General features: G+C 40.9%; 2 protein-coding genes across 7 annotated transcripts in view; one reads left to right on the forward strand and one right to left on the reverse strand.

Moving 5' to 3' along the window:
* The window catches only part of MYO7B (myosin VIIB), a 55,573-nt gene extending 48,038 nt beyond the window's left edge, over nucleotides 1-7,535 (forward strand). For all 4 annotated transcript variants that reach the window (XM_083615073.1, XM_083615074.1, XM_083615075.1 and 1 more), the window contains 8 exons: nucleotides 396-509; nucleotides 1,165-1,252; nucleotides 1,855-1,961; nucleotides 3,265-3,450; nucleotides 4,064-4,180; nucleotides 4,664-4,747; nucleotides 5,319-5,438; nucleotides 6,427-7,535. In XM_083615073.1, the coding sequence (XP_083471199.1) occupies nucleotides 396-509; nucleotides 1,165-1,252; nucleotides 1,855-1,961; nucleotides 3,265-3,450; nucleotides 4,064-4,180; nucleotides 4,664-4,747; nucleotides 5,319-5,438; nucleotides 6,427-6,516 (906 nt within the window). In that variant the 3' untranslated portion in view covers nucleotides 6,517-7,535. The remainder of the gene's footprint in view (nucleotides 1-395; nucleotides 510-1,164; nucleotides 1,253-1,854; nucleotides 1,962-3,264; nucleotides 3,451-4,063; nucleotides 4,181-4,663; nucleotides 4,748-5,318; nucleotides 5,439-6,426) is intronic.
* Nucleotides 7,536-8,163: 628 nt separating this feature from the next.
* LIMS2 (LIM zinc finger domain containing 2) overlaps nucleotides 8,164-13,806 on the reverse strand; it is a 31,920-nt gene continuing 26,277 nt past the window's right edge. For 2 of the 3 annotated variants that reach the window (XM_083615118.1, XM_083615116.1), the window contains exons 8-11: nucleotides 13,673-13,721; nucleotides 13,450-13,525; nucleotides 8,781-12,260; nucleotides 8,164-8,685 (exon numbers count right to left, since the gene is read on the reverse strand). In XM_083615118.1, the coding sequence (XP_083471244.1) occupies nucleotides 12,113-12,260; nucleotides 13,450-13,525; nucleotides 13,673-13,721 (273 nt within the window). In that variant the 3' untranslated portion in view covers nucleotides 8,164-8,685; nucleotides 8,781-12,112. Of the gene's footprint in view, nucleotides 8,686-8,739; nucleotides 12,261-13,449; nucleotides 13,526-13,672; nucleotides 13,722-13,806 lie in introns of all 3 variants that reach the window. The other variant, XM_083615117.1, reaches the window with a different exon arrangement.

The following is a 13,806-nucleotide window of genomic DNA, read 5'->3' on the forward strand; positions in this document are numbered from 1 at the left end:
GTCTATGTTGCTTTTCTTTTTCTTATATTTGCAAGATTTAAAAATATGTATTTAAACAAAATGCTATGGACAAAATGCTAAGGAGACAATAAACGCTAGTAACGATAATGTCAGGATTGTTGACAACAGTGGCTAACCAGATGCCCTTGAGATCTCAGAAACTGGGTTGCAATGACAGTCAGTTCCTCACATTTGACTTCAGCATCCAGTGGACATAGAGAGAGGTGCTGCCTCTCAGCATGGACTTGCATGTTTTCCTTCACTGGCTTCTAGTGCAGCTTGGAGCCAAGGAGACAGATGCCCGCTCTTAGCGGTTTGTGTGCATCATGCAAGTTGTCCTCCATTCCCTTTCCTTCCAGTCTACTCACTTTGGTCCCTCCACTGTTATGTTCCAGGCATTTGTGGTAGGGACAAACACAAAAGTACGGACTCTGTGTGAGACTATCGCCAGCCAGATGGAACTGAGTTCCTGGGAAGGATTCAGCCTCTTTGTCAAGACTGCAGACAAGGTAATTGGCAGAGAGGGCAGCCATATAAAGCGAGTGTCTTTGATGGGCCCTTTTGGTCACATATCCACTGTGAGCTCTGTGTGATAATAATGCATGCTTCAACTTTTTTTTCTGGGTGAAAGAATAATGCTTTTTTTTGCTTAATTTCTTTCCTTCATATGGGAAGCCTGCAACTTATGCAGGGTTTACATTCCAGGAATCGCACCTAAAGCCAAAATTGTGTATACTCAAAAACACATTCAGTGGCAGGTGGGATTGCCAAAGTCATTTCCCCCAGAACCCTGCCCTCTTTCCAGAGCGGACTTGGGCAAACTTGCATTATGGCACACTTTGCAAGGCCAAAATTTGGCACCCCCAAATGGATCTTCTCAATTTTACACCCCCTTGGGTTGGAACCACCCTCATTGCCCTAAATCCTACACTGCCCCTTTCCACCCTTTTTATTTATTTATTATCACACAAAGCTGAATATACACAAGTTAAATGTGTGTAAGTTGTGGGCTTACTGTACCTGTTTAATAAGATCCATGGTCTAACATATGCCAGCATCATTTCTGTTAAATTCCATAAGCTGTTCAGTTACTGCAACAGAAACTATGGGGATTAAACTGATTCTTTGCACAAACTCCCCTCTCATTCATCTTTTCTTTCTTAGGTGATCAGCCAGAATGAAGCAGATTACTTCTTTGACTCTTTGAGACAGGTGACTGATTGGACGCGGAAGAACAGGCCGAGCAGAGAGGGTATGGAAATGGGTGGATGGATTCTTGGGTGTTTGTTTACCAGGGACAGCTCTGGTATTAGGAAACAGAAGAAGAGTTCAGGAAGCAACTCATTTTATTGCCAGAATTAATCAGTTCTCTCTTTGTTATCATTGCTCTCTGGTGTGTGTTCTGTGTGTACACCTGGTGGCATGAATTGACTGGCTCAGCTTGACAAAAAGGCTCATTTCAAAATAGTGGAATGAGTCCAGACTCTAGATAGTTATCTAAATAATTTTCGTTTGCCACATTAGTTGGTGGATCTGGCAACTGCTTGTTCCACTTTGAAATTTGTTCATTGCCAGATAAGATATCATAGCCCCCACATCCTCAAAGGAGACAGCACAATTCCATTTCCTGAACAAACCTAAATATATATTTACAGGTTCCTTCTTTGCTTGTATGCCAACTTCTAAATTTGGATTCAGTTTCATTGTTGGGTGGGCTAGGGACCATATTTTTGGCACCTGGCTTTCTGGAGAGTAATGTGAAGCATAAAAAAATACTTATGCATAATCAGGCTATATAAATGAGTGTTACGAGATTTCTTCCCTGTTTAAATGTATATAACACTGTTTTCCTAGTGGCTCCCACCACTGTGAATTACCAGGTGTATTTCATGAGAAAGTTATGGCTGAATGTGACTCCTGGGAAGGACTTGAAGGCTGACTGCATCTTTCATTATCATCAGGTAATTAACAGGGTTGATATTTATAGCATACCACTGACAGTAACGATAACAATAATCACGAGAGGTCTACAAATTATGGCCAGTCTTGATAGTAAAGTCCTAGTTTCTACTAGCCAACTGTGAAGTCCTGTCCCATCACGATATACAAGTGGCAGAGGCCCTGCAGGCAGCATGCCTGCCGCCGCCATCAGCAAAATCATATCCATTTGGGGAGAGCTTGCAGAGCACACAAAATCTCACATGATCGGGGTGTGGGGGGGGGAGATTTCACCCAAAATCAATCCAATCTTTCCCCAAATCAGCACTGATGGTGGTGCTGGTTCTCTACCAGCAGCAGATGCAGCAGGGCAAAGCAGCAACTTCAGGGGCTGCAGGCAGAAGGAATCAAGCTGTATAGGTGGTATTTAACTAAGTTTTACTCAGAGTAGACCCATTGAAATTAAGAGCTATTTTAGTTATGATCATTAATTTCCAGTTTCTAGTTGAATACCACCCCTATGTATGTTTGATCTGGTTTCTCTCCTTGCTTAATTGATTAGCATAGATAAGATGCCTAAGGAAGAATTCTCCTAAGGCTGCTTCCATTGTCTCTCCACCTTTTGAAACTGAGCTTAACTGTCCCAAACAATAGTAAAACTTCAAAGGTTCTTTATCACTTCATTAACTTTCCAGAGCAGGGAGGGCTGCACAATTACCTTGGCAAGTGGTTTTGTTGGAGGCTAATCATCATACTAAAAGGTAAAGGAATTGATGGGTTACTTGGTTTGAAGGAGGTAGATATTTTGGAATACACAGGTGAGATTAATCTCGGAGATATCTGGGATTCTCCTGTAATCATTTCCCTCTTGTTGCTGGATAGGAATGGCTGCAAGTCCAATGCCCAGAGCAGATAGAATATACTAAGGACTGTCCTTTCTGAACCCACTGTGGTTTCTCTGAGTCATACAGATTTGTGGAGAATCAGTATGAGTTGAAGATTCACACGATTTGTGGACAGTGGGTATTTACAATTCCTGGAAAATGTGTCATCATCAAACCAGTAAATGTTATAAAGCACTGAGTGTGGTCTCTTGGGCCCAGGTTTAGAATTTAGATGTTTTAATGCTTTCCCTCACTCTCACTAAGTTCCTTGCTTTGATTTTACAGGGACAAATACAGTGCCTACCCTGAAACCAAAAGCAAAGCACAATCACTCGTTCTCTCTCTCTCACACACACACGCATGCGCGCGCACCCCCCCACCCCCCCACACACTGCAGAGAGTAGGGTTAACAGATCAATGTGTCTTCAATTGTATCTTTCAGGAGCAACCAAAGTATCTACGTGGATATCACAAGTGCTCAAAAGAGGATGCCATCCAATTAGCTGGGCTGATTTTCAAGGTTAACTATAACAATGATCGAACGCAATATGCAGCAATTCCCAAAATATTGAAGGAACTAGTGCCTGAGAACATGATCCGAACAGCATCTCCAGAGGAGTGGAAACGGGTAAGAAGAATGATTTGATTGTTGCTTCTTGAACAGTGGGCTGGGGCCCATCAGTGGGCCTGCCCTCTGCCTCCATTTGCCACTGACTGTGTTCCTGCACTGCCATTTTGTTTCTGGTGGCCTCAGTAACCTTTTCAAGTAGGCCCTGAGGGTTGAAGGTTTGAGAACTCTAGAGTGTCATAAATTTATATTTGTCCTGGCTTTTGTTTGGGTTGGGACCACCCTGCGGCTACTGATCATGCCTCAATAGTACCCCCTCCCAGTTTATGAGCAAATAAAACCAATTTTGCTGTCCACAAAGCTTCCCACTGATGGCAGTCCTTTCAGAGACCCTCTGAAGTCACCACAGTTGCTAAAACTCTTTAAAAATGGCAGGCATCATGCTGTACTTACTTTATTTGGATTTTTAACTCACTCAAACCTGAAGACCCAAAGGATGGGTGTTTTCTATCATTCTAATCCAAGGGTGGGGAGGTGCTTCAGTAAATAAATTTATGTAACAAGGAGCATTAGATAAGTTTTGCATTCTTCATACCTGGGAGCAATTACTTGAGACCCATTACTGTGAGAGAAAGATGCCCCACCGTTTTGACTCGTGTGTATTTTTATGCAGAATATTACTTCTGCCGCCAGCAAACATGAACAGAAGACTGTGGACGAGGCGAAGATTGCCTTCTTGAAGTACATACATCGTTGGCCAACATTTGGCTCAGCCTTCTTCGAAGTGAAGGTGAGTTTCAAAGGTGCTGTTTTTATGTGTGCCTCCATTTGGAAAGCTGCTTTCTGCAGAGTAGAAGCTTCTTCTATTGTCCTGCTTCTTTTAAGCTCTTGAGTCTACTTAAGGCCCATTCCTGTGATGTGGTGTCCTTGGCATTGATGCCTCCTCTGTTCTGAAGAAAAGCCACTTTGGGAGTGGGGTGAAATTGTAGGAGGAGATGAAGCTTAACCATTTCTCCCTTAGCTGGTTCCCAGTTCCAAATAGCTCCCATGTGTCTGAAGCCAAATATGGGAGGAGTAAGGCACTGAGTGTTTGTAATAACATTCATTATTTGCAGCGTGCAGTATTCCCATGACACACACACTTGATTTTCTTATTGTTACATACATTTTGACTGAGAACTCTTTAGATTCTTGTGCAAATAAGAGGACACTGACAGCTGGTGATTTAAAATAGTTCAACAGCTATCACTCATTTTTTCTTCCTCTTTACTAGCAAACCTCGGAGCCAAATATCCCTGACATTGTATTGATTGCTATCAACAAACAAGGAGTCTCTCTAATACATATGAAATCTAAGGTAAGAGTCATATTTTGATACTTGACAGCGAACCTACCCATTGGAAAAGGTACACACACACACTGAGCTATGCCATAAGTTTCATTCAAAAAACCGTTTAAGGTAAAGGCATAGGGAGATGTGATGAGAGCTGTGGATTCCAGCAGGAAATGTACTTTTCTTCAACAGAAGCAGAACTGTACATTGGCCAACAGAATTTAGTTTTCAGCCTCAGACATTTATCTAGTATTCCCTTAAGCATTAAGGGAAATAAAAACAATTTTATAAAGAAGGGATAAACATGAGACCTGCACACCCAGGAAGGAGAAACTCAGGTGGTATCTTCTTGGAAGGATCCTTCAGGCAACATTGCCAGACAGCAGATAAACAGAAGCTTGGCTTCTATTCTATGGTCAGAAGTGCTATTTAAGATCAATAGGGATTGGTGTAGAAGATAATCTGATGAGGCATCAGCACAGAACTGCGTCCTGGAAAACCAGATGTGCCACATGTCTCTTTTTGTAGAGAACTACCTGAGTTGTTTGTTCTAATTAAACTTACATGTAGCATTTATTTTGATTTTAAATTGCAGGAGATCTTGACAGTTTACCCTTTCACTAAAATCTCCAACTGGAGCAGTGGCAGCACATATTTCCACATGACCATAGGGAACCTGGTACGAGGGAGCCGGATCCTTTGTGAGACTTCCCTGGTAAGAAAAGCTTATGATTTCAGATTTGCTCAAGACCATCCACTGAGGAAGGAAGGACCTGGTAATTACTGGTTAACCCTTTTTCTCCTTCCTCTAATGGTGCACTGATTAAATGTCACCAAGAGCTATTTCAAATATTTACACATTGCTCCCCTTTTCTCAAACCTGAATAATAGTTCTGCCTTGGGTAGTTGCGAAAAATCCTGAAATAGATGAAGTCTCTTCTTGCCTTAGATAACATGGTATGTGTGTTAAACAGCAGAAAGATATAATTGCAACAGGCTTGGGATTGTGGAGGAAACAGAACTGGCTTGTATTATGTGCATATTGGTGGTTTTGGGAACTTAGGCACATATTATATTACTACAAAAGGTATATGGGGTAGAAGATTCACTTCTTGTGGGAGTCAAAGCTCCCACAGCTGTGCCATAGTGTCAACCTAGGGAAAATACATACAGAGAGAAATGTTTTGTGTTTTAAATTAAAATGCCTCAAACTACTTAGACAGTTTTTTGAACAAGATGTATATATCTGTCAATCAGCACCCATTATTAACTTTTAATTTATTTTTAAAGTGGTTTTCTTTGTCTCATGACCAACTAGGACATTCTGAGAGATCAATTCCTTAAGACTACTTGTGCAGTCACCAAATAAGTTGGGAAGGGCATCATTTACCTCACCCTTGAAATGCCCAATTAATGTTTTATAACCCGTTTACAACCCATCTCCTGTGACTTACGATATTTTATGTTGCTTTTCCACAAACCACCGAATTCCAATTTTATCAGAGGAAAACATAAGTTTTTTGTACACTGCTTAGCAGTGTTAATATCTTAAGCCAACAGTATTTGCAGGAGTAACAACAGAATGCTGCTTATCTTAACTGGCTGGTCTACTATTGTGAAACATTCCATGACTGCTAAAGGGTCTCATGTCTGTCTCGCTCTTTCCAGGGTAGTTCATTAAATGTCTTTTATTTTTCCTTCAGGGATACAAAATGGATGACCTGCTGACGTCATATGTGCACTTGTTATTGAATGCTGCAAACAAACAGAAGGATTCACATCTCCCTGCCTAAGGATGTGCAGAGACCATCATTCACAGGCTGTGCCAAACTGAAAATTTGCCACATATTGGAAGGAATTCATTTTTAGCTTTACATTTGTCAGCGCAGTCTCTAGTTTTACCTCTTCTTGACCCTAGGGGAGTGAACCAAAAGCTGCTGTTGTAGCAAAAAGGTATTTGTTTTTAAACTAACTACAGCTTAAAACATTTTATGACTCATTGATTTCAACAAGGCTAGCTGTCATTCCCCCCGCTTTTCTGGAAGTATATCCTGTACTAGATTATGCCATCCTTTCCTATTGAGCAGGGACAGGAATGCAGGACAGTCCTGGCATGTGCCAGGCATCAGCACAAACCTGCAGCACACATGGCAAAAGGTGGCTGTTACCTTTTAAGTCGTGGTGAAGTACTACAAATGAATGGAAGCAGCATCTTCATGATGTGAAGAGTCGGTCCGTGACTGTTGCCTTAGCTTAAGAAACATGCTTCTGCTAGGAAGCATGCGTAGGATTGTGTTCTGTCAGTTTCAGCAGTGAAGCTGCCTTTAGTGTCCTCACATTTTCAGCAGATGAGGAAAGACTACTGTTGGCTTCCCCCTGTCATTTGCCAAAGTAGTCACAATAGTTAGTCTTTGTTCAACTTAGGAGAAGGTGCACAGTTTTGCAATGAAGGTTTTTTCCTGCTTGGGTATTGGGGGATTAGAGCTTCAGTAACTTTGCGCAGCTAAATGAGTGCCACACCTTTCAGAGTACTTGACCTTTGAAAAAGAACATCCAGACATTCCATGCACAGCATCCATTGCTGGCAGGGAATGCTGACCTGGGGTCAAGATTGTACTGTATTTTTGAATTCTTCATGTAAATTCAGTTTGAAGTTTTTGATTTAAAATATTTTGCGTGTCCACTTTCTGTTAATGGTAACAGCCAAATTGTTTCCACTTTCTAAAGAGAATTGCAAAGTAATGGGAGTGATATTGTCAACTTTCTTCTAGAAATGTATATCTAAGAATAAATCAAACTCTTGAACAGCTTACCTCAGTCCTCTGTTGTCAGAATGCTTAAGGCTACAGCTTGGGTCAAAGAATCCTTCCTGCACAACAGCTGTAATTCCAGTGAAATACATTAAGCACTAAAATCAACATTCTGCTTTAGTTAAAGGAGATGACCAGCTTCTGTATTCTTGAGGGCTACTCTTTCTCCACACAGTGGCCTGGGGCTGGAACTGTATTTTGTCACAGAAACTGATTATTCACAAGTAATTGGACACCACAATAAAGCTGGAATCCTCTAACGATAAGGGTCTCACAGCTATGGGGCATTACATTAGATGTAAATACGTACATTTGCACATTGCAGAAGAAAGATGCAACATTACACTCTGGAATATATACTATATCTTAAAGCATTTCTTTCATTTCCTTACTAGTGAAAGCTGGCAGGCATTTAACCATATTATGCTGAATATTTGGTAGATCCATCAGGACCAAACAAATGGTCCAGTAACTACAGCAGAACACCTGTTGGCCAGAGCAGCTTACAATGCTATACCTTTACTATTACATTACTTAGACGTCTTAATGACATTTCAGTAACATTTGCACATTTTTGCAAAATAACTTACTGCAGCAATTTCTTGCACCAAATAAAAGCAATCCAAGATGTGCAGTTTTAAAATAATCTTTACTGTGAAGAGTGAAAAGATATATAGTAGTGAGTTGTCGTTTCAAGAGTATATGGTAAAATGGAGGAATACAGTATTTTAATCATCAGGATGTACCCTTTTGCTAGTGAAATTACAAGATCCTGGAGCAAAATACTGGCAGGAAACTACGTAGGTCTTACAAAAGTGTGATGCCATGCATTATTGTATGAATGGGATCTTATACAAAATGAATCATTTTTAGTAGCAAGTGATATAAAATATGTTAATACAAAAACTATATCATTATAACAATATATTATAAGCAGTTAAATCTACATTCAGTGCAATTACTGGAAGGATAATATACGTAATATGAATTAAATTGCTATTTACCTATAATTTTGGCACTTTCAGATTGCCTTGATGGAGCAAAAGTCGCTTGTCATAGACTGGTCAACAAAGCTGTAACAAACTAATACTTGTTTATAGTTAAGATGTAAAATGTGCTTTCAACAGTTGCAAAAAAGCAACTCCACCCTTACTTTCCACCCCCCCATTACTTATTTTAATAAGAAATATACACATTTGATAACACCAATGCACAACAGCATCTCTGTGTAAATGCTTGGCCTTTACATGCCATTTTTCATGCTTGCTCACAGCCCTGGTTCCCCTGATGAGCTGCTTCTGTGCCATTTTTAAACAAGGCAGCTTCTTCCTCCATTCACCAAGTGAGTGGCAATGAGAAACCACATTGTGAACAATATGTCTTCATGGAATCAGTCTGATTAGACTCTGTGGTGACAACAGCGAGAGCAAATGAGACTGTAGTGCCCTCCCTCTGAAGATTCATTCAAGCTACAGTCACACAAGAACTTATATTGGACTTACACATTCCAGCAGACAACACTCACTGCTGGATGCACATTGCATTGCACATCCAGCCAATACTTTCTTTTTCGTAGTACTTCATTGTAAAAGTTCAATGTTGCTCGCCACCTCAAACGTACACCATTTTAACCCAAAGATGGGGTCCTTTTTCAAGGGGCACAAAATATTTACAAACTCAGGCTTCTGGTTTGGTTCAGCTCTTCTAATCACTCTCACTAGGCTGCCCTGAAACAGCCATTTACTTACCCCAATAAAAGTAAATTATTTCCCAGCCAATCAATTTTGTTTCTTTTTCAATGGACAGATTCTGTATTTAGAAGATGAACATTGTGACAAAACTGCAAGCAATTGATACTTCATATTAGATAACTCTGGAGATTTGTACCACAGTGATTACTTTCCTGAAGGTCTCCTAAGATTATGGCATTTCAAATATCTCTCCCTAATCCATCTTTCTAACAGGACATTTCCATTCATCACAAATTTCATGTTTTAATGTATTTGCCTAACATTTCATTTTGAAAGGATAGCACTGATTTCTTACACTGTTAAAGCTGGCCTGAAAGCCTATCTGATATGGCACCCAGTCTTGGCATATTTGTATTAGAAAGAATAGTATAATAAAATCTGTTTTTCTATGGAGCACTACATTAAAATCGTTAAAGCGGATCCATATCACTTGCTGGATCAGGAATCTGTATCATAAATCTACATTGCTTTACTTACTTTCAAACATGCATCTCCACTAGTCACATATATGCCATTTTAAGGCATAACCAGCATTGGTCTAAGGCATAAGAATTGTGTTCCCTAGGTACAGGAGTGCCAGCTTGGCCCTTCAACCATGGATGCTTGGGGCCATGGGTGCCATGCAGCATGCATGGCCCTGGCCCCAAAATTTGTGGGTGTCCAGCCCCTTCATGGGGAATTTTGTGGGTGCTCCGGCACCCAGAGCCCCAGGGAATTGGCACCTATGTCTAGGTATGTTGCAGAGGAAGATTCTGCATGAATTGTGTTTTGACTTCTTGACAGTAGACCCTGTGCTTTGTTCCTACAGTGCCTTAGTAAGAATGAGAACCACAATGCTCTCACACAACTTCTCCACTCACAAGGGATATCACTTTCATTTCAGTGTTGTGGGCAAACCACATAGACTCAAAGTTCTGTGTTTAACTCCATTTAAATATGACAGCACATATACATGTGTACCATTTTAAATGGAGCACATAGAGGGCTCTGGATGAGACTGACAACCAATTCAGTGTGAGTCCAAATTTAGGAGTACTTATCCTAGAGACCTAAGAAAATTATGTCCTACATTGTGAAACATGTTCCTCTATATTTGTGCTTGGAGGATAGTCTCAAATCAAGAGATGGGCAATCCTCTTGTGCTATTAGTTGTGACAATACAAACTAAGTGCTAGTAAGTAAGTAGCAGATAAATAATGGTATTTGAGGACTAGTTTGGGAGAAGAGGATAGAAAAACCAGTCCTCTCCCATCAGTAGAAGCAACACATGATTCTTAACTTACATTGTTAGAGTAGTAAATACCGTAAGTAAGATTTATGCTTTTCTATATTAAACAGTCTTGTTCTGTGCTAGTGTTTATCTTCCTATTACAGGAAAGGAAATACTATGGTGTAATTTGAGGAGAACTTAGGTTGAAATGACAAAATTATGGAGAAACACAGGGCTCCCAAACTCACATGGTCTGGTACTGCTAATGATAGGGTGGGAAGGAGCACACAGTGAAGAACTGGCAGGTGGAGGACTGCTTCGTACTTCCACTGTCTGCCACTTTCCCCATACCCAGCAACCTCTCCCTCCCTGCACCATGCCATCCCTCTCCTCTGGCACATACCCTGAGCTCCAAGACTGGAAATGACAGAAAAGTGGCTGGGAGAAAAGGATTAAGCACACAAAGCTGTTTTTAGATGTGTCCTGGAATATGTATTTTGCTGAGATCAACTATGTTTGGGAACATGTATTTGCTGAGGTAATAAATAGTTCCAGCTTCAGAGACCATTAAGAAGATTGCTTTCCCACTTCCACTGAAATGAATGTACATTGTAGGAAGACTACGTTTGGGTTAAGACTCCAGGGATTTACTTAAACTTTGTCACAACAGACAAAAAAAGAGTGCTTGCTAATATGGAGGAGAGGTCTAAACCAGGCTTCCTCAACCTCAGCCCTCCAGATGTTTTGAGACTACCCACCATCCCTGATCACTGGTCCTGCTAGTTAGGGATCATAGGAGTTGTAGGCCAAAAACATCTGGAGGGCTGAGGTTGAGGAAGCCTGGTCTAAACGCTCAGAAATCTAAAAAATGCAGGCACCAAGAACAGTCTCTTTCAAAAATGATAGGCTTACAGTTCAGGTACTTTGGTCCATCCAGATTCTATATTATGCAATCCTGACCTATGCAGCTTAGCTACTACAGCAGGAAAGGTCAGCCAGATAATAAAAACAATCCAGGCTTATGCTAAATAATGTCAAACTATTAAAATGAGTTAACTAACAATTGCAAGGAAAATTATTACTTGGTTTCGATTAGTCCATTGCAATTTTAAGAGAATGTTCAAGAGGCATGTTAAATGGAAAAAAATGTGTTTTTGTGCTGTTTTTGGAAGAAAATGGTTAAGTAGTCTTTTTCTACCCAAGCTTCCTGTGTTCCCACTTGCAGTGTGGCCAGGCTAATTTTGGTATAAAAGCAGAGAGAGAGAGAGAGAGAGAGAGAGAGAAGGGGGAAGAAGACAGAAGAATTCAAGTAAGTGTGTAACATGAACCTGAATCTCAAAACAAAATAGGCAAATAGTGAGAGAACATGATACACAACTTATACAAAAGGAAAAATCATAGTGCATTATTGCATATTGCCACCATTCTCTTCTGGAGGACAGCCTCTGCACACACTATACCTGAGCAGAATAAACATTCAGAGTGCAAGATATAACTGGTGAGCTTTTGTTTGTCTTGAGTCCTTGAAACCATTTTTAAAAGTTCCTTTTGTGATCAGTAGCTGAGGCAGATTGTAGCTGGTGAGGGTGCATACAGTCAGCAGAGGGTACAGACCTGTTTAAGCGGAGTTTAAGTCCAGAGCTTTTGGGTGAGTTTTCTTGGAGGCCAACTCAGACAGCTTCTTCAGCCTCTTCTTCAGCTCCAAAGGGAATTTCTCATAGCACTTCTTGCACACTGGCTTCATGTCGAATTCCACAAACTTATTCCTTTCAAAGAAATACAGAAGGATTTACTTTTCAGTTAGGAAGTCATGTGAGGCTTAACATCTAAGTGAGTAAGGTATGTGGTATACATTCCTTTCATTTTTTAAAAAACTTGCCAATATAAAATCTGTTCCAAATGAATGAGTTAGAACTATGCAAGTAGAAGATCTCTCGTCCAGTCTTCAGCATCGCAGGTTTAAAAGGGTAAAACAAAGAAATATATTTGCCAGTGAGGCTGGGGAGCCACTGCCTGTCAGGTACTGGATGCAGACTGCTTCCCTTGTCCATTTCTGTTCTCTGTCTGAGATACAAAGGATCCCAATCAGAGCTTTCTCTGAAGAAAGAAAGAAAACATGACTGCTCCGGAAGAAGGCTAGGATCAAAGTGTGTGGACTTTTCATGATTTCTGAAAGGGTATCGGTTTAACGCTTGCTTCTTTCTCTTGCATTTTTCACATCTTTTCATAAAATGAATATGTCTCATAAACTCAGTGCTTGAAATTCCAGGTGAGTGTGCTCAATTGTGACTAGATCTTCTTAGATACTTGCTCCAGCCTGCTAGTTCAAGCAGCAGGCTTGGGGGTGGGGGAAAGGCACTTCTTCTAAAACAAAATTTGCTGGTGGAGCAACCTCCGGCCTGTCATGTCAATCAACAAACTGGGAAATCAAAATACAAGCAGATTGAGTAGTGAGCAAGTGCCATGGCCAGCCAATTGACACAATGGAATAAAGCCTATCTTGATAGAAGATTTGCTTACAGGTATGCATACTGTGACCCTACTGGCAGGCTTAAGTGACTATCTGAAAGCAAATCTTATGAATGAGCCCTCCACCTTGCAAGTTGACATGACATGCCCCCTCCTTGAAAGTAATTATGGCACTGTTCCCGTCACACATTAGTTGCAAGTGCAACAGGACTAGCATAGGAACACTGCAAGACAAGGAGTGGCAGCCTGGACTATCTGGTCCCAAAAAGAAATGTCAAACTACTTGCTGGTGATGGAACACTTGTTTGAGTGTATACTCGTATACATATTTTCTCAGTGATTTCAAGGAGTGTCTCCTATGATTTACATGCTTCTCTTGCCAAACTTGAGCCAGTTACTCTGACCACAATGTAACACTGCCAGACTGCAGTAACTCCCTGAGTCATGTTACCTTCCCCCCCAGGACAACCTTTGCTGGCCACTTACTTCAATGTGAGTTTGATGTTGCAGGTGGAACAAGCGAAGCAGTTCACACACCAAGCCTTGTTGAGAGCAGAGACCACTAGCGGAAAATATCAAACAAGGGTGGGTTATCAAACTGCAGAACTGTACCAAATTGAGCAAGGACAGATGTGGGGGGAAATCAATCACTGAGGCCTTGTCCGTGCAGGGCTGCAACAGCTGCATTGACAAACAGGCTTAAACTTACCATCCCCCTCAATCACATGGCTGCAGTTATAGCAGACATCTCCAAAGAGCTGTGCAGAAAAACAAAAAAGCAAAACAAAATGAGCTTTTTAAAACTAATGGAGGGGGTCTGTCTGCCCCTCTTTATCAAATCAG

Source organism: Podarcis filfolensis (genome assembly GCF_964270895.1).
Source record: "Podarcis filfolensis genome assembly, chromosome: 5".
Classification (NCBI taxonomy): Eukaryota; Metazoa; Chordata; class Lepidosauria; order Squamata; family Lacertidae; genus Podarcis; species Podarcis filfolensis.